The sequence below is a fragment of the Hippoglossus stenolepis genome, chromosome 7, assembly GCF_022539355.2.
Source record: "Hippoglossus stenolepis isolate QCI-W04-F060 chromosome 7, HSTE1.2, whole genome shotgun sequence".
In the NCBI taxonomy this organism is placed as follows: Eukaryota; Metazoa; Chordata; class Actinopteri; order Pleuronectiformes; family Pleuronectidae; genus Hippoglossus; species Hippoglossus stenolepis.
Window position 1 is genome coordinate 8,983,021 of NC_061489.1, and position 25,229 is coordinate 9,008,249.

The 25,229-nt window shown below is 40.8% G+C and overlaps 1 protein-coding gene across 2 annotated transcripts; it reads right to left on the reverse strand.

Moving 5' to 3' along the window:
- Positions 1-119: 119 nt before the first annotated feature.
- stag2b (stromal antigen 2b) lies at positions 120-25,109 on the reverse strand. Of its 2 annotated transcripts, none has more exons than XM_035160647.2 (34): positions 25,041-25,109; positions 22,740-22,867; positions 22,574-22,655; positions 22,237-22,380; positions 22,027-22,123; positions 21,766-21,842; positions 21,363-21,567; positions 20,193-20,344; positions 18,136-18,209; positions 17,923-18,046; positions 16,653-16,751; positions 16,384-16,463; positions 16,135-16,242; positions 15,600-15,711; positions 15,372-15,489; positions 14,541-14,644; positions 13,704-13,796; positions 13,529-13,618; positions 13,193-13,396; positions 12,510-12,580; positions 12,282-12,369; positions 12,107-12,187; positions 11,890-11,982; positions 11,271-11,445; positions 10,999-11,138; positions 10,218-10,319; positions 9,954-10,102; positions 8,679-8,807; positions 8,227-8,453; positions 6,048-6,270; positions 4,776-4,883; positions 4,562-4,688; positions 3,387-3,464; positions 120-2,025 (listed from the first exon to the last, which is right to left on the reverse strand). In XM_035160647.2, the coding sequence occupies exons 2-34, from the start codon at positions 22,781-22,783 to the stop codon at positions 2,002-2,004; spliced, it is 3,822 nt and encodes a 1,273-aa protein (XP_035016538.1). In that variant the 5' UTR covers positions 22,784-22,867; positions 25,041-25,109; the 3' UTR covers positions 120-2,001. The 2 variants fall into 2 exon arrangements, with proteins under 2 accessions (XP_035016538.1, XP_035016537.1); XM_035160646.2 differs by having other exon boundaries at positions 24,907-25,094.
- Positions 25,110-25,229: the final 120 nt, after the last annotated feature.

Genomic DNA, 25,229 nt, shown 5'->3' on the forward strand with positions numbered 1-25,229 from the left:
GTGCCATTAAAGGGAATCTTCGAACGGCTCAACTTCCAACTATTTTACCACAAATGTATGTATGTAACCCCAGCGTTCACCATGGTGCGGTCATTATTTTCAGTAAAAAGTACCACTGATGAAATGTGTTGATTTTTATTCAAAAGTTACTGTCTCCAGACAAGTACAAATCAGAAAGAGTGACTGAAAGAGGATGGGATAATAGACAACAACTTAGAGTGTAGGCAATAGTGCATGAAAAAAACAACACAGAAATGGCCAAAAAGGAAGGAAAGAAATTAAATTTTGTATATATACACATGATCTAATAAGAATTTATACCAATGTAGTGGTAAGTAACAAACAATAAACAGTACTTTTTCCTTAAAAGAATTTTCTCTTTTACTTACATAAAATAATTAGGCAAAACACATATAGGCTGTTCATCTACTTTATCACATTACATCTGACCACCTCATGTTTCATGTTCTAAGAAGCCAATTATTCCACCTTTAAACATGACTGATCCTCTGACATGGAAGATTACTGTGAGAGAAGGTGACCATCACAAGCATGTTTAAGGCTTAAGCATGGAATGACTACAAAATAAAAACCTCAGTAGACAAAACATTTCATTAAAACTCGCGTGACAAATATATGTCAAAATCTAAGCTTTGTCTAGCTGCCACAGCGCTGCTGAATCATTCTCATCTTCAGTATTGTCTGAATGACTACCATACACTTTTTAACATTTGAAATCTTTTGAAGTGTTGTGTGACAGGAACTTTTCATTCTTGAGAAAACCTTAAAGCTGAATTTCACAAGTCTTTTCATTAGTTTTATCCAAACTAATTTACATGTAGGAAAAAAGGTAGAAACCCGAAGACATTATCAAGACAAAAAAGGAGAAACAAAAACGAAACAAAAAACGAAAAAATAAAAATACAAATTTAAAAATCTTCCTTGATGCATGGTGTCACATGCTCTCTTTTTTTTTTGTTTTACTTACACATTTCTCAGACTTTTTGACTGAAGGTTGAAAAGTTGAAAATAAGAAAAACCAAAAGCACATATATAAAATCAGCACCGATTCATATATAACTTTTATTCAAAATGTAGAGATACCCATTTCAACATTATGCTGCTGGATTTTAAGAGAAAAAACAAAAACATGATTTTCTTAGACAGGGCTGCTTTAGTCCAGAGCCCACACAGTGGCACTACTGGGATTTAACTCTGCTCATTGTTGGGGGACACATGTCCCTGGTAGATGGTGGTTAAGGAGTGGTCCGAAATCTTGGGGTAAGCTCTGGGACTTACTGCTTTAAACCGGGTGGAGCGTTCAATGGACTCTGGGAATCTTCACATCATAAAAAGAGATCCTGACTGATTCTACGTCACCATCTTAACCACCAGTGGTTATCAGGACCTCAGGCCCAGCAACAGGGAAAGGAAACTCAGAGAGAGGGGGAGGAAAAAAAAGAAAGAGCACAGAAACAGAAAGACCTCCATCCACTTGGCTAACACAGTACAAGCAAGCTACTACAGTCTGTTTATAAATTACTACTTCACACCTGGTAACTTACTACAATTGTAAAAAGGGTTAGACATAAACAAAAAAAAAAAAAAGTTTCTTAAGTTAAACACACCAATTCATCCCCGCTGAAAAAAGGAAAGGGGGTTAAAAAAAAAAGAAAAAAAAAAAGAAAAAGAAAGCTATTATGGATTTTTCTTCAGACACGTCTCATTTCTAATAGGTTTGGAAGTGGCCTGTTACACTATTTCTGAACAGGAAGAGCTTACCCAAGATTATAAAAGTAAATATTTGAAACAAAGTCCTCTCTGAGCAAGCAACACTGAGTGTGGGTTGTCATTGGTCCACGTGGAGTACAAGCCAGAATATTTTTTTTGTTTTTGCTTTTTCTTAGAGAAAACGCTTCCGTTTTTTTCGCATCTAAAATTCTCTTTAAATACAAAGCGCCTCTTCTGTTATCCCAGCGTCAAAATCATCTGGATATTAGCTTAAAACATGGACACCCCAAGAACCTAGAGGAGACACAAAAAAAACACATGCATTAATGACAATTATCAAGGTAAACAGCCACATTTCATATGATTGAAATAGATGAGACACATCACATCCTGACATTAAAAAGTAAAACCCTAAAATTAGTGGGGTTGGGCAGCAAAATCGGTTCCTAGGAAGTCCAGTATCTTCCCGACTGGATCACAACGCAGATTCCAAATTTTAACTTTCAATTTGCCTTGACAATAAAGAAAGAAAGTCATCAACTTTTTTTTGTGAAAACAACTGATACCTAACCCTAAAAATAAAAATCAATAAAGATGTGGGTCTACTTCAGACCAGAGTATAAAGTGTGAAGATAATGAGGCGTACCACTGTCACGTTATGAGGTTATATTTGGCCATAACAAAAGTGGCTGGGCCTCCTCACGGCAGGGTGTCACCTGAGCGGCTGCATCATTACAGTGGTTGCTGCTGAGGTGTCACGGGGGAGAAAGTAATCTAGCTGCTAACTTGAGCCCACTCACATTAATAATTCCGGGCTGCTCTTAACATTTCTGAAATCCTGCTGTGTAACAGTGCATTTCAGCTCCATTCTGCTGTTTCCAAATATAATCACGTCTACAGCCACATTCTTTTTAAGTTACTCAAAAGTTCAGCAACTAAAATAAAGTGTCCTGAACTCTATCTGCACTATAGCTCAGAAAAAGGACAATAGGAACAATAGGTTAAGTGTTTGATGACAGGAGAAAACATTTTCTGCTTTGATGAGACAATTAAACGATTTGACATTGACACTAAAGACCTGCACAACACTCCGTATTAGGGCGGTGTCTGAAGAACATTTCAAAGCTGAGAGTAGGAACAAACCCCTGAGGCAAATTGCAGGGTTTTCTTAAAGTTGGGACACATTGAAACAAGAATTTAAGGCTGGCAGTACATGCTGAAATAAATAAAATTTGGCGTGTTTATACAGGCAAAAAAAACAAAACAGGCAGCTTTGCAACCAATAAGAAATGTTGTATTTGGCTGCTGTGCGTTCAGCCTGGTTCCCTGAACTTGTCTAAATGTTTCTCTGTCTCATTCAGTGCCCCAAATACAACACGCTTGCAAGTGATCCATATAATGCGACTGGTTGCCAGGCATCCATTTTCCATTTACCCCCACAGCCTTGTACCAATTTCAGTGTTTACTTTCTTTAAAAGGAAGTCACAAGTGGCGTCTACTCTCGCTGTGCTTCACAAGCTTCTCCAGCTGGCCAATGCACAAACACATCTGGAATCTCCATACAACAACGGCCTGAGAACAAGCCTGGGTTTTGAGCAGGGGGTGTCTGTGAGTACACGATGTTAAACAGAGCTAAGTGATGCAATGATTCTTACCGACTCATCCATAATAGAGGCAGGGTCAAAGTAGTCTGGCTTGAGCTCAGATCTCTCACGACGGTTCTTGGAGGGTGGCTAGAGGAGAAAGAGGAAGCATTTAGAGCAAACACTTAGAATCTGTCCTGCTTAAACAGCTGCTTTGGCAGACAACCAATAAATGTTTGAACTATTTGCTTATACTAAAAAAAATTTGACCTTAATCATTTCTGGGAAACAAACAAGATGCTGACATGGATTTTTGTGATATGCATTACAATATTAAAACAGGAGAGGTACAAGCTCAGCAGATATGTGCAGCACTGAACCCCTGCAGCTCAATTTGGAAAGAATGCATCACACATGCAACGAATGGAGTGAATTCAGAGGAACTGGGGCAGTTGTTCCATTTTCTGGTTGATTCAACGTGACATTTGGAGCCTTTTCTCAGAGTGCAGCAGCAGTGTAAGCATCCAAAACAGACATTTGTCTTGGATAACATTTTGTTCTGGCTTTAACACTCATCATACATGGTTCTGTGGTTTTGGCGTAAACGGTCAGATGAAAGACTCATGTTGCCACGTGTTGTATCAACAGTTGCGAGGCCCTGTCGACAGAGTGCGTCAGCGGTTTCCACAGAATTAGATTTTATCTATGGTAGTGGGAGTTGAGGGTGGGGCACTAGAGTCAGGCCGATGAGAGTTGATGATTGTGGTTGTCCGGTGAACACGCACACAGTAACACTCTCATGAGCACAAAAATGACTACACAGAGGCGTGTGGGAGGTCTCACAGAGTGCTGGAGTCTTTCTGCCTCTTCAGAACTGTTGTGTACAATGGAACCCTTGTCAAATGGGTTCACACATTGCTGATCAGCTCCAGGTAAATCTCTTTATTGTGCACATCGTTCTTTTAGCCTGCGCTGGCACATTATTAGCGTCCAGCAATGATTAGTTTACCAGAGCAAAAGAGGGGGGCAACTGTAGCAACGGAGGCGGAGTATGCTCCAGCAACACATAAAAGGGCCTCCAGCAGAAAAATTGAAGAAGCACCCAAGAAAAGTTTCTGATGCTTCGATAAAAAATAAACTTGTGTTCCAGAGGAGGGATTACAGTCTAAAAGAAAAAGCGCAAAAAGGGGGAGGAGGGAGACAAGAGTTCCACACTGCAGGTTTAATCAGTTACATGCATATCTCACCAAATCAATGTCCATGGTGTCGAAGTCCATGCCTTCATTGAGGTCATCCAAACGACCCTCAGATGACATCATCACATCCTCCACAATCGGCTCTTCATCCTCCTCCATGAGCCCAGTGCCGCGACGACTGCAAAAACAAAACCGTTGTATAAATATATAATCATATTTTAGAAAGAGATTGAGACAGGCAGCTCTCAGTGCAGGTGTTTCTTACATAGCGTGCTGCAGGTTGGTTCGGAGCTTGGCATAGTTCATGGCTCTTTCCTGCTGCTGGCGCGCCTCTTCTTGCTGTCTCTGAGCCAGCATCCACGTCACCTGGGAACTAAAATGCACAAGATGAAAAGTCAGGGTGGATAAATAAACTAGTCAGTCAAAGTCCCAGCTGGCTTCACACTTGGCAGGCTGCTAAGTGCAAGCATTTTACTACCATTTAAATTAATAGCACGCAAATGGGAAATTACATTGAACCCCGTCCTAATGTATTCTGGCTCATATTCCACACCTCTGATTCCATTCTTGGAGAATAAGTGATCTACCCAGCTGAAAGTTGAACCTGGACAGAAGCCTAGTAAAATTTATAAAATGTTGGGGTAGCATTAGGATGCAAGGAAATAACAGATAATTAAGTAAATGGCTATCAAAGTGTTTTGGAAATGCAGGGGCAACGCAGCAAATGAGGAGAAAGACGTTTAATTGTGGACGGGGGATATTTAGGAGTGAACTGTGTGTGTATGTGTGTGTGTCTTGGCACAATATTTAATGGAATAAAAGTTTGATGGTGTGCACAGTAGAACTCAGCGATTAACTGAAATATCCATATTAACGATGCCCCCTAAGTAAACTTTTTATATGCATAAATTAAATACAAGAGGGAACACAATATTGATGACAGATGTCAACCCTTAAGTGTTTTAGGTCCCAGTGACAGACAATTGGTCCAAAGATGTTAAAACTGGAACATTTAAGTGTTCTTTTATTTGATTTAGCCTGCAAACCCAAAAATAGTAAAACTACTACACTACCAGAATGACATGCAGCTGTACACTGGTACCCCAGCTGCACTACAGCCGACAGGGGAGACGAACAGCGAGTTGTCAATATGGCTCAAACCTGAGACAGACACACAACCATCTGCACATAGGCCGTTAAAGAGCCTTTTCCCCCTGTGATGAGGACAAACTGCTGAACCCATAAAAAACCATGACCCCAAAACAACTAATCCTACCTCAAGTTAAATATATCACTGTTGCAAGTCCAACTGTCAGTGTTTACAGCATTTTATCTGATCTGACTATGACTATATACATTTCTGTATATACACATTTCTGATGGTAGTTGACGCTGAACCAAGTTTTGTTGTATTTATCGTTCTGAAAACAGTCTTTGGATGTCATGTCTGAGAATGGTTATACCTACATTCAAATTGCAACATGTGCTTTAGCAAACTGAAGTGACTGCATCATAGCACCTCTGGAAGGCAACGTACTTGTAATCCATGGGTGTCTGGTGGTGCTGAGGCGTCTGTTGATGATGCTGCGGTAGTTGGTGCGGCTGCTGCTGGTCGTGAGGGAGGGGGTAGACCCCCATGAAGCTGTCATCACGGCCCCTCTTCGGGTCACGCATGGCAGTGGAGGTGAGGTGCGGCGACGGGAGCATGACTGGGGTCTGCAGGGTCTGCTGCCAAACCTCACTGCTGCTGCTGCTCTCCTCTGGAAGAGAAAGAACAAAGTGTCAAAAAACTGCCAACAAATGTGCATAAACTTGTTTTAAGGAACACACATTTTTCCTAAATAACCACATTTCATCCCAAGTTCCTTCAACTTTTAACAATGTTGAAATTCAAAACATAACTGACCAAATGTAGGACTGTGAACTATAACAAAAACCAGCAAACGTATGTTTACATTGAGGCAGGGGTTCTCATTGGTTTTACTTAAGAACTCCAAAAAGAAGATGGAATGTGGGTGTTGTATTTCCAAACTTAAATTAAGTGTATTCTCAAAGGATGTGGAATTCAGAACTAGGTGTAAAGTACCATCCACTCATTGCAAGTAGAGGTTTGACCTTTCACACCAAAAGGAATTTCTCGATTCACGGTGAGTGAAGGGACGCCAGCAATAATCCTGAGAGCGAAATCCAAAACTGAGATAACAAAGGGGGTCAGAACAAACTCTCAAATGTCTGCGATAGCCACCATTTGATTTTGACTGTACTACACTGCATGTTGCTACACTGCAAATGAAAGGTTATGGAAGTTCTATCATTCAATATTCTAGTGAAAACATTGGTCATGAAAACATCTGTAGCAAACACTGGTCAGGAGCACGGTGACTCTTTAGACTCTCTCCTACCATCTGCTGTTTAATCTCCTCACCCATCAGCTCCGCTGGCTGATCCGGCCTGGTAGAAACGCATCTGGGTTAATCTGGGCTCCAACTCTGCTTTTGTTATGTCACAACTAGGCTACAATATATGTTGCTCTCATTAAGACTTGTTCTTAGTGCGCTGGTGCAATGGTAGGTGCTGATTGATGTTTTCAGTTAATGACAGAAAACCACTGATGTCCAGTTCTAAAGCTTTACACTATAATTAGTACATCCTGGTTTTATGCCAAGTTCCAGGAAATATAGTCACTATCTCCCCTTCTGGCCAGAAAAGTGTTTCTGCAGGAGATTAGAATGTCACAGGGAAGTTGACTTTTTGGATGCAAAATGTCCTTAATTATTTTCATCCTGTTAGACATCTGTGTTCAATTGTGTCATAGTTGATATATGAATTTGAGTTATGACCAAAATTTTCATTTTGTGAGGTCACAATAATCAGGGTTTCAAATCGATTATCTAGACTGTGGTGGCCCACCATATTCTAATTGATCCTGCCATAGTTTTGTAATGAAACTAAAGTTTTTGGACACTTCTCATATTGACGTAAGAGATGATTTAAGTGAGTGTTTTCGTCTGTTGGTTGCTGATATAGTTGGCTGCAGTGCTGTTTGCCTCACACTCACTGGTTCGGTCCCTCTTGGATGTTCGCACCATTGTTCATTGAGTTTGTACCGTCAATGCAGACACCTCACAGTTTTAGCTGCAGCTGTGTGCATACTAGCTGAGACCTGACAGGCTCAGGTCGGGTGTCCACCCTCAAGTGTGTACCTCTGAGTGTCATTCAATACAGTTCTCTACCAAACAAGAACTTCTCTTTCACTCCATTTTCTGTGTACCTGTCAATCGGCCTGTTTTGCACATGAGAGCAAACTGCGTGCAGGTGCTACGGCAACAACCTTAATCAATTCTGTGGGGAACACTGATGACCTTTGCCTCCTAAAGTTAAATCAGTTTATCACAGCATCAAAGTGAGCATTTGTGCAAGAGATAATAGAATTAACTCTGGTTGTCCCTGAGATTTCAAGTTCACTGGAATGGGATGGGTGTGAGCTCAATGGACTTGACATTTGACCAAAATGTCAGTCCATCCTTGAGTGGGACTGAAAAAAGCCCAGATGGACAGAAAGCACGAAAACATTATGTCTCTGGCCATAGCTGCCGCCACAGCAGAGGCCTATATAGTTGTCACCACTATCTAAAATAAAATTAATTTACATTGTTCTTTGAAGTGATAAAAGCTTTAAAATATTAATGATTTATTGCTTCCTGTGTGTGCTATACCTTCTGGCAGTTTCCTCTTGGCTGCTGACGTTCCGGCTGTAACAGAAGGAGGCTTGGACTTCTTGGAGCGAATGGAGGAGCCTCTGCTGGAGTAGCCACTCATCACCGACATGGTGTCGTCATCACCACCAGCCTGCAGGGAATTCCTGTAGGAGATGAGGGGGAGCCAGCAGTCCTCTCGCTGCAGCGCCATCTGGAATGTCATGAAGCGCTCCAGGTACATGTGGCTGAGGAGCAGAGGGAGGCCACAGAGAGAAGATTAACAAACCTGTGCATCCGTGCATACAGAGAACAAACGTTACACATATAACCAGGTGCACTTTCCAACTAGGGGGTTAAAAGGAAGCCTCACAGCAACCATGAACAAATCTGAAACACCAGTTGTCACAAACACCTGTTGCTCTGAGACACTGAAGTCTCCCACCAGTCAGCTCAGCGAATAAAATACTTACACAGTCCTCTTGTCTTGTCTCATAAGTTTGGAGGAGAACTCGCTGAGGATGTCTAAGAAAGCCAGGTTGAGGGGAGGGCCTCCTTCTCCCTGGGGACTGGGATCCTTAAACGAAAACTCAATACCATCCCTGAAAGTTGCAGAGAGACAGAGAAGATGAATAACAGACAGTGAGCAGAGACAATGAATTTATTTCATGGAGATAAAACTAAATAAAGTTGATCAGACGGTGTGGAGAAGAGTCAAAGTCTAAAGTATTGCAACAGAGTTATTTTTGTGATCTGTTACAACTAGGAATACTGTGGTTAATAAACCTTCTTGGATACGTGATCATTAATCTGATTAACAATTCATTTAAACTTGATATATTCAAACAGATCCAATATCAACTTCCCTAATCTTACAGCGCTCTACTTAACAAGATAATCAATTTAGTTTCAGCTGGTTTTAGGTATTGTTTTATCTGTTGTGTAGTCCTGTCTGAATCTTGTAATGCTGCCAGCTCAGTCTCCCATTAAAAAGAGGTTGTTAGCCTCAATGGGATTTACCTGTTTAAATAAAGGATGAAAAATTTAATCTGAGGTGTAAACAAAGGAGGATTTTCTTATTTGCCTGTGTGTCACTACCTTAATACCTACTACACAACCTACATATCCCATGACAGAGTGTGACCATATGTTGCACAGTTGCAACTGATACCCAAGCAAATGTGCATTAAACTACTTCCTTGGAACCTGACTGAGATTATAATTAAATAATATACAATAGATAAACAAAAGCCAATGTTATGAGTGTGGTAATTTACAAATGTGGAGGATTACGCAATTGTATACAATCAACTCTCCATCGCAGTTCAAATGAAACATGTATGCTCCAAAAAGGTCAAGACTGAATTAACAATAGTTTCTTGTTTTACCGCTACACCAGTTCATGTTTACACCAATTGGTGGGAAACTGGATTATGCAGCAGCAGACATTAGTGTTACAAATTTTGGAGCAACATTTGCTACATAAGAGCACTTTTGATGGATGTCAGAGTTTCTTAAATAGTGTGTGTAACAGACCAGCTTTGTTTTTACAGCCTGACGTCATTGTAGATGTTAAATTATTTTCAGTTCATGGGAAAAACTGCAACATCTCATCTCTCCAAAATTCAGAGGATGAAAAAACCTGGCAAGGGTATTCAAGTGGTAATTTGTCTGACATGGCAGCTCCCAGACTGCAAGGCAAAAAGGTTTAGGAAGAGCAATGTAACGAGAGCAGAATGAAACCTTACTTGTGTAGCATAGCGATGGCATCTCTGGTTTTGACTTGGTCGAGACCAAAGGTTAGAGAAAAACGACGTGCCAACTCTTTAATTCCACAGAACGCAGAAGAGGAACGATCAAACCCATGACCCAGTTCTGACAGCATTTCATTGAAGAGCTAGCAGGAAGAGACATGAAATGTTAGATTAACAAACTCTTAAAAGTGGGACATGTGACCAGAAGGTCAGAGTGACTGAATTAATTCATCAGTAAGCAAGTGTGTGTGCACCGACCTGCTGCAGACTGAGGATAAGCGTCTTGGCACATTGAATCTTGTCGATTTGTCGAGTCTTACTCATAGTCTCCTTGATGATGTCACCATAATCATTGTAATACTGTAAAGAAAGAAAGGAAAACATTACTGGGTCATTCAGAATCAACTCTATAATTTATATCTCCGATTATTTAACAAATCTATAACTGGTTTAACCCATTAAGACCTAAGGCGTGGAATAAAAACACACGCTAAAATTGTTTGAAAAGTACCACCTGACAGAATTGCTTACAAAAACTTGTATTAAAAAAAAAAATAAACAAACTAACCCGGGAAGCTTACAGACACGCCCCTTTATACTGCCCCTTCCTCAAACATGTCTCTTATTGACTGAGCCTGGGTCAGCGAGTTAGCAGGAACATCGTCAGGGTCTGAATCTTCTTCATTGTTAATAACTCCATTTTGGATTTTGTCATCGAAAAACATGGCTGTAAACTATATCACTCCCCTCGCATAGATCATAAGCGATTACCTGAAACGCCGCTTAAAAAAAAACTTTTAAGCAGGCCAAGACCGCTAACAAACAAACTATATGTCCCATAATGCATTTCGCCTTTCCTGGGGGTATTTCAACGAATTACAATGCATTTCATCCATCACATGTCTTGAAAACGACGACATTGTGGATGAGACACATGACTCCACCGGCTCTAAAAAAGGGAGAAGCACGCAACTGGTCTTAAAAAACTACAAACACACACATCAGACCTTGATGGATTAAATGATATAGCTTTACTTACTCGCATGTACTGTTTGAAGATGTCAGCACCAGTCTTCATGTCTACTACACAGTAGATGATCAGTTTACAGTAGGCAGCCAGGAGGTTTCTCCTCTTGTGCAGAGCTTCAATTTTTACAGCCTCATCATCCTGTTGCCCATCTGAAAAGAGAAGAAACCAAAGTAGTTCTATAAACTGCATTGTCTGATTTGTCCTTTTTACTTGCTCTCCTTGCCCATTGGAGCAGAGCTGAAAGTAAATGAGCCTCTATAACTGCACATTTGCATTTGTACCTGTGCTATTTGTGTCGTCGTCCTGATCTATGAAGACATGGTTCAGGATGAAGGAGAGAAGTTCAGACTGCAGCGAGTCCTCCGAGGAATAGACGAGGGGCTCCAGGTGTTCTCTGCCTCCGGACACCATCTGGTGGCTGAAGATGAGCAAGAGATCACACAGGATGGTGAATGCCTGCAGGGGGACAGAAAAAAGGACAGAAAGTTAAAGCTCAGTTTGTACAAGTACTATGCAAAGAGCAGGTTTCTGGGTATAATTACACAAAGCACCACATGGATTTGCTAAAATAAGAATTTTCACATCAGTTTGGGGGCAAAAATGCAGCTCAAAATCTCTTTTCATCAATTATGTACAAAACAAGTAAAAAGGTATGCAGTGAATCCTTGCAGTCGATTTCTCATGTGATAACACCCTCTTACCGGCACTTGAGAGGTGTAGAGGTGTAGAAATCCACTGCTGCTGGAATGAACAGCTGCTAAACCACCTTTTGTGAGTTGAAGGTTTTGCCACCATATATAAATATCAACTATCCCCATTTTATATATCTTTGCTATCTGGTAGATTCTACAATAACAGCTGCTGCTGCTACACATATTTGCTGTTGCACATGTTTGTCACCTGTTCTTTGACAGCTGTGTTGACATTGGTGAGGTAGCGCTGACACATCATACAGAATGCCCTCATCTGCTTCCTCAGGGTCACCATGTCATCCTGATTCAAGACACACACAAGATGCTTTTTGGTTGTTGTTTTTTTTAAAACATCAAACTAACATCCATCCATTTCTTCTCAAAATGATGCAAAATAGAGTGAACGTGGCTTTAGGAAACCTCACCTTCCTGGAGCTACCCTCAGATATCTTAGCCAGATTCCACAAGATCACGTAGTGGGTGCACTGCAGCGAATGGATGACTATCTGCTCACAAGAGGAAAAGACAGATTAATATTTCTGAACATTCATTATTCATGAAACCTATTACTACAGTTAGTGCATGTCCATATCTAACAACCTGCTCAGGCATGTCTCCATTCTCTATGCCTGTGTTGAGGAGCTTGAAGTTACTGGTAAAAAGGTCCCACCCCGACAGGTCGTGTGCACTGCAACAGATATGTTTAAGTCTCAGTCAGTTTCAGACAAACACACATCGGCACATTATTGTTCTAACTGGAGAAAGAGATGTGAAAGAGGGATATAAGAAATTGTGGGAGGAAATAGGTGTTACAGATAAATGTCATACTTGTGAAATGCTGTGATCCTCTTTAGAGTTGACAAAACCTGATATGCATCATCTTCATCGACCTCTTCCCCCTGGAAAAAGAAAAGGAGCAAATTTGTAATTATATTGATCAAGATGTTTTCTCATCTGATAAAAACTGAGGCGCCAAGATCACATACAAATCCAGGTTTATCAGATGCCTCATCACAGACTATTTAACACATTTTCTTCTCAATTTCTCAATGTATTTTAGTTATTCAAATATTTATGCATGTTTGCAGTTAATATGACAAACTGTCTTTATGATAACATGGAATATTGGTTAAGTTAGGTTACTGCTAAGTTGTTTCCTATAAGCAAAAAAATATTATAATCCAAGGGCTTCTGAAATTTGATGATTTAATGTCACGGGTGAAAGAAAGAAAATTGAAGGAGGTTGATGCATTTTTTTGGGCGTAAACATCCCTTTAAATATGTTAAAATAAACAACTTTGATCACAGTAAGTCTAATTTTCAGAGTAATCAAAGTTTTACAGAGACAATTCCAGTAGTAACACAAGAAAATGGCTACAAAAGAGGTTGGTGTAACAATACTGACAAGGCAAATAATTAAACTATTAAGTGGTAGAAATGATTGGTCTCACTTTTCAAAAGAGCAAGCAGAATAAAAATGCTTGTGAATGTGTGCATCCCGTTACTCCTACCTCTTGTAGAAAATCCTCCAGTAGCCTGTTGAACTTGTCGACCTGTTCATCCAGCAACTGGGAGCGGGCGATGTCCACCCTGTTAAAGATTGTGAACTCCTCGTTGCAGAGGGCGTGGTAAGTCTTGGAGCAAACCTCCAAGACTTCAGTGTCTGTGTGCTTCTCCACTATTTCTCTGACCTGACGCATCAGGGACTCCAGATGCTGTATTGGAGGAAAAAAAGGAAACATTGTGTGTGACAATCGACGATGAAAATAAACAACTTTGTTTTTAAATTAAACAAACTGATCATCTTTTTTCATAGTTTGATTGCTGTTGTGTGATAATGTTCATACCTTCTCCAGACGTCCCGTGGTATAAATTTCCAGATCAAAGAACTGAGGCAGCTGCAACAAGTTGGTCACCTTCTCTGAATCCACAGCATACTATAGACAAAACAATTCAATAAAATGTGAATACACATCTGAAACCAACAGGCCTTATAAGGAGTAGTTCAGTGGTTTAACAAACCTTGGCCAGTAGAGGGGGCAAAGCCACAGCAAACAGCTCCGTCATTCTGGTTCTGTCATCCAGCTGAGTCTTCTTCTCCTTAGCAGTCATTACCTGATCAGAGATGCAGAAAGTTATACGAGTTTATATTTTGCATTCATGCACGCAGAAAGCCTAGTCTTGGATTTAGTAGTTTACCCATTTGACCTGACCTTTACAGTTTTATTTCAACCCCAGCAATGTGTTCTATTGCCATGTTTATCTCACTTTTGTTTCCGAGAAAACTTAATCGCCCAGCACAGGTCACACTTTTGCAGCAGAAACAATAGTGCTAATGTAAAACATACATTTAAAAGGCTGAGGCAAGATCCAACAGTTAAACCTAATGAGAGATTAAAGTGTCTGTTCAGCACAATGAAATCTATGTAGCAATGGGTGTTAGGTTGTGGAACGAATGCCCTCATACTGTCACGTCTAAAAATGCAACTTTGCAATGTGGCAATCACTGTGCATCCACCCTGCAGGCTGTCATCCCCAAACTGGCACCAAACATTTAAAGAAAAACAACAACAAAAAAACACTGACCCTTGGAGGGTCAGTGTTTTTTTTGCAAACTATTCAATATATATAATAAAATCAACCAGGCATAGAAATTAATCTGTGTAAAATAGGTACAAGTGCTGTTAGAGGGGAACATTTCAACTGTGTTTTGGTTCTGCTTGCTCTGACCCAGCTCAAAAGTAAAAACTGATCAATGCTTAATAGATCTGTCAATAAAGCAATCCCAGGACAGCCGTTTTAGAGGTAACTGAATTATACTTTAACCCATCTTGGTCCACTATTCAAAGCCACACTTACCCTCTTTCCTGTTCCTCTTCCAACGGGCGGGTGGCATTCAGCAGCCTGGCGCACAGTGCACAGCATAATTTCAATCAAGGCTGTCTCTTGTCTGTCTGTAAGAGCTACAAAAACATGGAGCAATCAGGGCACATGTCACAGATAAACCTGAAGGTGTTGGCATCCTTCCACTTCAAGACAAACAAGACTTTCTCAGAAAGAAGCTGAAACTAAACTGACAAAAGTATTTGGGGTCAACTATTCACTATTTAAAAGAATAGACCTATTTATTCAATGCAACACATCATTTCATGAGATATGACCTGCTCTGCAAATATTTAGGGGACCCTGTGTCAGATGCAGCAAAGTAACCCCAAAACATTACTGAGCCTTGTTTCACAGTGGTGATGTGATCTTTCCTTTGAAAGCTTCATTTTTCCTTCTGTGAACATCGAGCTCTACAAAAGCTCTAATTTTGTTTCATCCAAAAGTCCAAAGGGACTCTCTCCCAAAAGCACCGTGGCTTGTCAAGTTTAAGCAAACTACAGTCAAGTATTTTTGTTTTAAGCTTCAAAACTTGGGTCTTCAACTGAGTCCACTTTCATTCATAAAGTGATGTGGAGTAACTGGATACTGTAGTTGTACATCAAGTTTCTTGGTTTGCATTCAGGTGAGAAGAAAAGTATAAAACTTTCCAGCTCTCTCTACTATTCTATAAAAATCTTTTTATTTCAACAAATTAAAAGAACAGATCTTGTTTCAGTGAGGTTTTTGAGCCACGTCTCTTTTTCCAGTTTGTGTCCTGAAGTGCAAACCACTAACGTAGGCTTAAAAAAATAAATACGGACATACCTTCCTCTCCTGGTAATGGTTCATCTAGCAGCAGGCTGATCATACACTCCCAGTCCTTCAGTAGCTCTGGACCGCATTCCCAGAGGGAGTCCACTAGGTAGGCTGCATGCTCGTGGAGCTATGGAGAGATGTTCACATCAAGGGGTGGATGATTCATTCTATTTACATACTGCTAATAGAGATAGAAAAGATAGCCTAAGTCTGAGGATGAAAAATATGATAATGTACCTCACTCTCCAGGAAGAAGAAGACAGTGGTCTTAATGAGGTTGGCGTTGGGGCTTTGTCTGCCTCTTCTCTTGGGGGCACCTTCCTCCTCCGGTTCCCTTTGGCTGAACAATCTTTGAAAACATCAATCATTAGTTTGGTATCATACAGAAGCAACAACCATATAATCCTCCAGCTACATTTCTTAGGAGCAGCAAGGGGGCTTTAAAAAAAAAAAAACTCAACTAAGCTGAAAACTGAGAGCAAGACAATCCAACAGAGACCAGTCATTGAGTTACTTTACAAACTAGATTTCTGAAGTTACCAACAGAATTACTGCCAGGATGAACCTGTGAAATAAAGTGTAGATGCTGCATTTACAAAATGTAGTTTGTCTTTGAGTAAAAAGTTGAGTGTTAGGAATGTTGTTAGGTGTCATTAAAGTTCTGTAACAAATCCCTTGTTCTTTTCCCCCTCTTCCCTGACCTGCTTCTACATTATGGTGTCTGTGTTCACTTCTATTCAGTGATGTAAAGTTTGATGCGTGCCCGACATACTTCTTAAAGAGGAATTCTCCAGCTGCAATGGCGACAGGCCTGTGTGCTGAGTAGACCAAGTGATAGACACTCTCACAGTCCTCAGGGGTCAATACCTCATCCGTACTACTGCAGAGACAAACACAGAAGGCCAGTCAGCTAAAGTTCATAAAGTAGCAGCACATGTGTACTTCATGTAATTCATGCACACGTTGTACATGTCTCACTGAACAGTACCAATCGGTTAACGTTGAGAACACAGCCACTTACTTCAAGACTAGAGTGAGTAGTTTAATTGCTTGTACAGCAACATCATACTCTTTGTCCAGAGTCATGGAGACGATTCGGTCCTGAGAGAGAGCGAAAGAAGAGCAAGATTACATATCTAATGAGTTATTGGGCCAAAGGAAGTAATTTGATGAGTGTGTAAGTGTCTGTCAGTATAAACTTAATTTTGAGTCCAGAAAGCTCAATGCTTAAAGAACGCGACTGAGAAATCTGAGATGTTGTGTCTAAGTTCACCAGCAGGTGGTGCTCACCTTGAAGCGACTGGTGAAGAGTTCCAATCTTGCATTGAGCTCTCTGTTGTAGTAGAGACCCTGCAGGGCTGTCAGACACTTCAGACGTACCTCACCTTGCTGGAAAACAGAATTAGGAAGTTATTTATCTGTTGTCATAGTCAAAGTAGCAAATTACACATAAAAAGGGTTGGGTAAAGATGAAAAAGGTTTCTCAAGTTTACGAAAATAACTGAAATAAACACATCTTAAAACACAAGGTAAAAAAATCAGTAGCCAAGATTCACCTGCTGGAGTAACAGCAGGTTTCAATCATGAGCGCCAAATTTTTCTGGCTTCACTTTGTTTATAAATTGAGTCATTGATTTTGGCTTTGCAAAAGTGGATTCTAATCCAATAGAGTATCTCCTCACAGTGCACTCACTGTCTTTTCTGAGCGAGCACTGAAAAGAAATAATGATCGTACACAGCCCTGGTTCTGTCAATGGGAAACGTGGCTCGGACCAAGCAACACAACACTACTCAAGTGGTTTACGATAGGTTTTTGTGCTTGTGCACAGGACAAGAGAAAGAGGGGGTGGGGTGGCAGTGGGTAAGGGAGGTGGTAAATGTGGCACATTCTAACAGATAATTACAATTTAAGAATTATCAGTATGGCATCGCCCGATGAATTCGCATTTGCAAATGGATGGAGAACAGCCAAAGAGGAGAATGACAACACAGATTCTGCAGCCTGACAGAGAACGAAATTCAGCCCTGGCCGTACCCAGGACCGCCCTGCACCTCAAGTGACAGGCACAAAGACAGGGCCAGGAAAGTTTTAAGAACTTTCTCGATATTTTGGATGTTCTACCAGTCCACCAATGAGGCAGCCCACTGGGATTTGTCCTGATAGTCTGACTACTGTGGTGACACAAGGGGTATGAAGATGAATGTTTAGGTTGCTTTGTTTTTGTTTGACAGGCGGGTAACATTTGTTTTGTTGTTTCAGAGAGCATTCAGTATTCTTTCATCCGGTGTGCAAGTGTGTGATCGCTAATCCCAACGGGCTACAAATTTAAATTGCTTGCCCATGGAGATTTAGTTTACTGCCAAGTTTGCCAAGATAGTGTTGGGATGTTAGCTGTAGTAGAAAGAGAGTTGTGAGTATTGCTGTGTGTAGCTGCTGGGCTTGCTCAGCCTGTGTTTGCCCACAGTGCTGAGCTGAGGTCTAATCAGGAAAATAAAGTGTAAACTCCTGTGGACTATGGGTGTTTTGGGGCTTTAAAGTAAAAAAAAAAATCTAACTCACCTTATCGTGCATTGTCCATCCCACATACTTCAGATAGCTGTCGTTGAGGAAGGCATCGCTATAGAGTTTCATCCACACTCCAATCTCTTCTATACAGATTGCCCGGATTTCTGCTATTGAGTCGCTGTTAAGACATCACTTTGTTAATCAGTGCACAAGAAGACCGTATCAGAATGAACATTTTTTGATGATATATATTATGTGAAGCCATACCGATATCTGTGAACAAACACTCCTTTGAATATTGCATTCATCATGTTTTCAATCTCATCCTGATTTTCTTGGAGCTGAAACAAAGAAAAAAAACACAAGAACATGAGCACATTTATTAAGTCAAACATAAAACTTAACTGACAAGAATGTTAAAGAGGTAACCAGGAGGCATTGTTAACATAACAAGACGTGTGTGACAGCCAAGTATGCCATCATGCTGTGGTGTGGCTGCACAGTGAAATAACAGATGGATGCCCAGTAGGACCCGCTGTTATATAACCTAATAAAACTGACTGGCTGAATAACACTTGGTACAAACACAGTCACTGCAGGTCCGCCACCTACCAGGGTGTTACTATTCTAAAAATGGAACAGATTTATGGTTTATTAGGTAAAATAATTCACAATTATTTGCAGTTATGGTGTTACTTTAGGGGCTGTGTGTGTGCGCGCGCGCGCGCGCGTATGGTCTTCATGATTTCTCAATAAAAAATAGCCTCTAATATATAAATAAATATATATATATAAATAACGCCTGCAAGTTGGGCCATGGTTATATTTAAATCAATTCCGAGTTTAGATGTGATATAATAAATATGACATTTAATTCTGCAATTACAAACCTGCAGTCAGTGAACACTGTTGCTTTATCTGGCTGGAAATGGAGAGGATGGGTTCGGAAGGTTCCACGTGGAACATTGGGACTTAAAGTGTCATCAGGCTCAGTGCCAGATGGGCAAGTAAGACATCAGACTATTCTAGTTTACTGCTGCTGCTGCTTTCCCCACTGAGACTAGTCCAATCAGATGGGATGTCCAGTAGAATCATTTCTCAAACCAACCACTCTTCCTTTTACAGCCACTCTTGCAAACACTGTCTGCATCAAAACTGTAAAACAACAGTCAGACACTTCTTCCAGTACCATCTCCTAAACTGGGGCTGTGGCTGAGGTCGCCTTATTTATTGTTAACCAACGGTGAAAATATCTATTAAATTATTGGTGCTATAATTTAGATAAAGATTTATTATTTATGCAGGTGCTTACTCTAGTTCAATGGCTGCAATTCCCATGTGTCCTTATTCAACTAAATTGCAATAAGAAACATAACTGGCAGTTAAGCTAAACGATCTCAGCTTTTTATGTTCTTCAGACAATGAGCTTAATATAGAAGAGTTTGAAAGCTTGTTTAACGTTAACGTCAATTTAGAGGAATATTGTAGTCTTCTGCTTACGTTATAATAATACAACCAAATAAAATTTATTAACCATTTTCTCAGGCTAAATATTTCTCATAAAACAGAAGTTGATCAATATGGTCGTGACAAAAAAAAAAGCAGGGCCCTCCACTCTATAATTACCAATAGTCAATGTCCAGTACTGGTAAACATCTACTCAGGTGTAACAGTAGTAACAGTTAAACCAGTTGTTTTCCGCACATCTGTACAGGTGCGTAGCTTTTGAAATGACACAGGCTGAGAGATTTTCTTCATCAGCTAGAGTTTTGTGAACTGTTACATTATGTGCTACTGCAAGAGCTTAGTGCCAGTCCACTGATGTTAGTCTTTCTACGAATTATTGTCTTATGCAGCAAATGGAAGTTATTAAAACCAAAATTTACACAAAAACCTGCCTTCTTTGTAGATTTAATACAAAACACATTAGTGTTTGCACACTGTTCATCAACTGGGTGCTGCTGAATGCAAGTTCTACATCTTTGAGTCAATATACCTTAATTAATGACCCATAACTACTAACTTTACGTATAGGAGAAGGAATACATTTTTAGAAAGTAAGAATCACAATTAAGTAAAAGTAAGTAAAAATAAGAAAAAAAGGTTTGTTTCTGTCACTTTCTACTAAAGTCGGGCTAAACCTCGCTCTAGTTCAGAGCATTAGACATTGGCTAATGAATCTAATAAATATATAAACCACTGTTGATGATCTACAATGTAGTTAGAATTTGAGGCATCCAATGAGTATGCATGTGTAAATGCAAAAAGGCGTGTTATGGGTACTTTAAAACAATGGCATTAAATTAAATTAAATTGACTCTTACCTCTTTGCGTTTCTGCAGGAGCAGCTCTAGTCTGTCGTTGGCCCTTTTGGGCACCGCTTTATTCCTCTCTGCCTCATACTGGCGCTGGGTGTTGTCCATGTTGATGCTGAGGTTTAGAGCTACATTCACCAGGGCTGTCATCAGCTTCATGGCTGTTCAAAGCACAAGTAACAACAAGAAAATTCAAATCTATAAAAATAACAGATCAATCGTGTACAATGGAAAATTGACTCTGGATGAAATATATTCTTTAGGAGACTAAGTTCCACCACAGAACAAAACAAAACACTTGAGTGATCTAACCTTTAAGCACAAGGAAATATGTCAAATTGCAAACCGATTCTGGGAGAAAAGTTGTTTCAAATGAGACATACACATAGACATACTCCATACACTATGAATACCAATCGGTCCAATTTTGGCTGCATTTGTGTTCACTTGCAGTTTCAATGAGAAATCATTATTTAACCAGATGTCATCTAAAATAGCTCTGTACCAACTGACCCGCTCCGATCTGGCTGCATCAACTAGCGCAGATACCACAACTTTCAAACAACAAAAACATGTTAGAGCTGAACACTGACAGATAAGGATAAAAGTGCTTTCTGAGACAAACATCAACACAAGAGTGTTTTGAGGCTAAACCACCCACCTGCTCAATTAACAACAGTCATTGTAAAATGTCCATGTGTTGCTGCAAAATACATATGAGCTGTTGTTCTGAATTCCTCTGGTTATTACAGAGCACATGATCTGACCCCACTAGGTGCAATAGGTACTTTATTTTAGTGGGTAAATCCACCTACACTTTACACTACAAACCTGAGCACCCTTGCATTCATGACAAGTGCGACCAACATGTTCAAATAAACTGACTAATTCATCAAAATAAATGAAAACACATGCGTGGGTGTGCCATGGAAATTGAGTAGCTTTATCTGTGGACGTATTAATACTGTCTTTTACTTGTCACACGATAGAAAAGTTTGCAGACAAAATAAACTTCAAACAGTTTTACATTTAAAAGTATTTGAAATGCACATGAGCTTATTCAAGATGTGCACGTACACTGTACTCTTTTACAGAACATATTGATTACACTGACATTCAAATGTACCTCTCACACAAACTGACACACATGCACACAAATACACGCACAGCTCATCTTACCTGCCAGTGTTGAGGTGTGTCTGAAGGCTCGGACCTGCGAGTCCGATAGTCCGGTGAGAAGAGAGATGACTGTGTCCATCATGTACTCATCATAGATGATACTGTATTGACACTGACGCACTAGCACAGCGATGAATTCACAAAAGCTTGATTTGAACTTCTTCCATTGGGGCCCTGCTATGGTCAATGGGTAGTCACCGCTGTCCTACAGAGGCCACAAAGAGAAGAACATCAGTAAATGCAATGACATACCACTGTGATTAGTTACAATTTCTATCTGCAAAAAGTTAGAAAGTTATACTGTTCTTGGCACAGATTTTTGAAGTTGATATTTAATCTAAAATGCCACTTTGGAGATTTACATTAAATATGGAAATAATTATACTGGAAAAAGTCAAGTTACCTCATCAAATTCCTCTGTCATTCGTCGGATGATCTCAGAGTTCTGCATGTTGCGGAACATTTCTCCACTGACCACACCTGATAAGCACAGAGTGTTAAGACAGAGGACAATTAACTAAATGGTCAAGAACCACAACAACAACTGAGAGAACCAAATATGTCAGAGGGGCTCTGTAGGACAAACAGAATCAATAATTTACCTCAATACATTTTTAAAAGGACCGATCACAGGGTAAAGTAACGCATACAATACAGTACTTGCCTTTACATCCTGAGCATTGGATGAAGAAATTGATGAGATCTAGTAGCGCAACGTCTCTGTCATGTTTGTACGACTCAATCCAGTCATCAACGACAGACTGCAGGAAGGTTGGGATAGATTGATGTAAAATCCAAAAGAAATTAATGGAATCTACCATGACTGAAAAACATTTTATACAAAGTGGCCATTTGAAAATCTTGCCAGTCATACCTGCATTGCACTCCTGCCCATCTTCACCACCTCAAACAGCATCATGTTTTCCATGCCATTCTCTTGGTGGTGGCCATTTAACCGGCCTGCTCCCTTCCCTCCTTTGCCTTTCTCCCCGGCGGCCTTCTTCCCCTTCTTCCCACCCTGGAACACCACAGAAGAAAGAGAGGATTAATAAATGTGTGAGAATCATCACAGTGAATAAGAGAAGACCAATTTTATTTTACACAACAGAAATATCTATGAAGGCAAAAAAAATGGACAGCATGCTGTTTTATTTGACCAGAATGTCTTGACCCCAGGGCAAGTGCATCAAGCAGTTTGTGCCTTTTCATACCTTTCCTTTCGCTGAGATCGCAACTCTTCCATCAGGCTCCTCGGAGAAGTCTGTGTCCGAAGAGAATCGAGTGTCTGTGTCGCTGGTAGACACAAGAAGACATTAGTATGTAAATTCAAACCAGCCTCAAACTAACAATAAACAACAACAGGAAGCATTTACTTACTGAGTAAAGGAGAACTCTGATGGTATTTCTGGTGCTGCTATCATTTCTGTAACATCTTCTGGATAACTTCAACTTATGACTGGCTTGAGATCCTCAGAGAATACCAGACAGGGGGGGTTGCATGTGACCTGGAATATGGAATAGAGTGATTAAGAGGGCTACACGTGCAGCACCAGTACACATTCCAACGCAGCAGAAACAATAAACGTTACAAAAACAGACATCAAATGTGTGCATGTTTGCAGAAAGCACATCCTCTGTAGTGAGCAAATGCTACTTTGATGCCATTCAGAAGGGAAAAAACGGTTTCACATGGTAACGGGGGCGGAAACCAAAGCTCCTGTCACACTCAGCCGCCTCGCCATTGGCTCCCTCCCTTTCTCCGCTTCCTCTGGTTTACAGAAAACGTCACGCAACAAAGATTGGAGTGTCTTCCTCAATGGCCAAATATGGCTCTGCCCTATACGCCCCATTCATATCTCAGCCAATCAAGAGACAGTATCAACATCAACAAGATACCGCAGGCCAGAGAAACGATTGCATGGCTGTGATGTGTAAATTAAAAGCACATACATCAAAGAGGGGAGTAGACCTAACTTTTGAAATCAGGATTCTTACTTTGACTTATTTTTTTTAAAACAATACAAATGCCTCCTTGGCAGTCAGGGAAGTCAATACAAACACATCAGGAACAACTGATCTGACTTGAAACAGCTGAAATAAACTCCACCTATCATATAAGCACACATGGTGCAATATGCGCCTCTTTTAGTCCTAGTTTGTACAGCGATGACATTAAATGGTCATTATTTAAATATAATAACGTTTGTGGGGAGACTTCCATGATAAGTGAAGGATTTAATACAGATGTGATGAATACTATGTGTTAACCATCATGGGATCCTCTCCTCAACAGTGCCCTGAAAACGATGGCCCACATACATGGGGGTCTTATGAAGTCCGGATATTATTAAAACACAATAATCAACTTAAAATGACCCGCAACATAAAACACTCAGCCAACGTAGAGCGATTCGTCGTGTGACACGGAGAGGGCTTCGTGTCTTAAACCCAACAGGGAGGTGTGTTGGTTGGAAAATATGCGACCATGTCTATTTCCTTGATGTTGCGTGTGACAAGAGACGGGATTCTATGGGTGTAGACTGAAAAAGTGGCGCCAAATCGAGCGGTGTATCTCATAAACTTGTGCCTGCGAATCGAAACGAGACGATTTTCAGACCGAACGGAAGCGTGAAACCCAACTTCGCGTGTTTGTGCGGTTCATCGGTGCCACAAAGTAGCGGCTCGGTTCCCTCCAACAACGCCGACGCGGCCACGCTCTCCGTCGGCTCCTGTCAAAATTGACACCGGTGCGCTGCTGGTGCTAGCGCCGCTACTAGCTAAGCTACCGAGGGTTTCGGCGTCTTCCCCCCAGCGTCAGCTACATGAGATTTGATCCAGTAAGCAAGCGCCTCTCCCACCGAACCGGAGTGCGATCTGCTGAGCGACGAGCGCGACCGTCTGCTGAACGAATTCACGCCAAATATCGGCAAGATACCATGTGTACTAATGCTATCGTAGTTGGACAATAATAACAAAACAACGCAAGCCCTACTGTACTAGCGCAAGCTAATGTTAGCCTGTGCACAATAACCCGAGTCAGTGCTGTTTCCAATGACAATATCTGCCCCCCGTCTCCACACCAGTCGCATGTAGTGCTCCTGTAAAGATTAAGTAAATAGCCACAATGATTATCCAACAACTACAGAGCAGAGAGCAACTACCGCTGCTTAGCTATGCTAACTGCTACTGCTAACGTTACCTAAAAAAAACATCACGTCCTTGCGTCCTCCATCTTGCCTCGGGAGTTCCAGCACCGTATTGCATAAGCAACAAACACTTTGTTTACAAATATATAAAGTGTAAGTAAGTCGCATTAAGCAATACAACGATTCGTTTGGTTATTAACTAAATATTTTGCAGCCGTGAGCCAAGAAACGGGTTCGTTAGCGTGCTAACAACCGACGTAGCCATGTACCGCGAGCTAACGAAGCGACTTGGTGGAGGCAGACATCCGCGCTCGGGGCTCATCCACAGCTAGCCAGGCTAGCAAAATACAAATCAACTAACTTCCAGATAGCTCTCCGCCATTTTACGGCTAACTTACCTTGTTGTGAAATGTAATCCCGGCACAATCGGAACTTTTTACTATTCTTGTACAGGCTCCGTCTGAATCCCGCTAAAATTCGCTAAAAAGAGTTTAAAAGTCGCGGTCAGAGGCGGTTTCGGACGTTCTCTCACCCGCTTGCTCCGTAGTTCGGTTTGTTGTTTCGACGACCTGGGAGGAGGAAATCCTGGTGCAGAGCTGCCACCTAGCGGCCACAACACCCTGTTAGATATACTGTTGACCAGCTGACATCTAGTGGCCACTGACGAGTACTTCACCTCGTGATCACTGCTTTACTCTCCTGCAAATTACTGTGGGAAACA

Excerpts from the sequence above, each read along its gene's own strand:
- stag2b (XM_035160647.2), bottom strand. The coding sequence starts at position 22,783 with ATGATAGCAGCACCAGAAATACCATCAGAGTTCTCCTTTACTCA. Across the intron at positions 18,047-18,135 it reads GTGTTTGTTCACAGATATCG|CGACTCAATAGCAGAAATCC; the intron begins GTATGGCTTCAC and ends ATGTCTTAACAG. Across the intron at positions 15,490-15,599 it reads TCTTCTTCCTGGAGAGTGAG|CTCCACGAGCATGCAGCCTA; the intron begins GTACATTATCAT and ends ATCTCTCCATAG.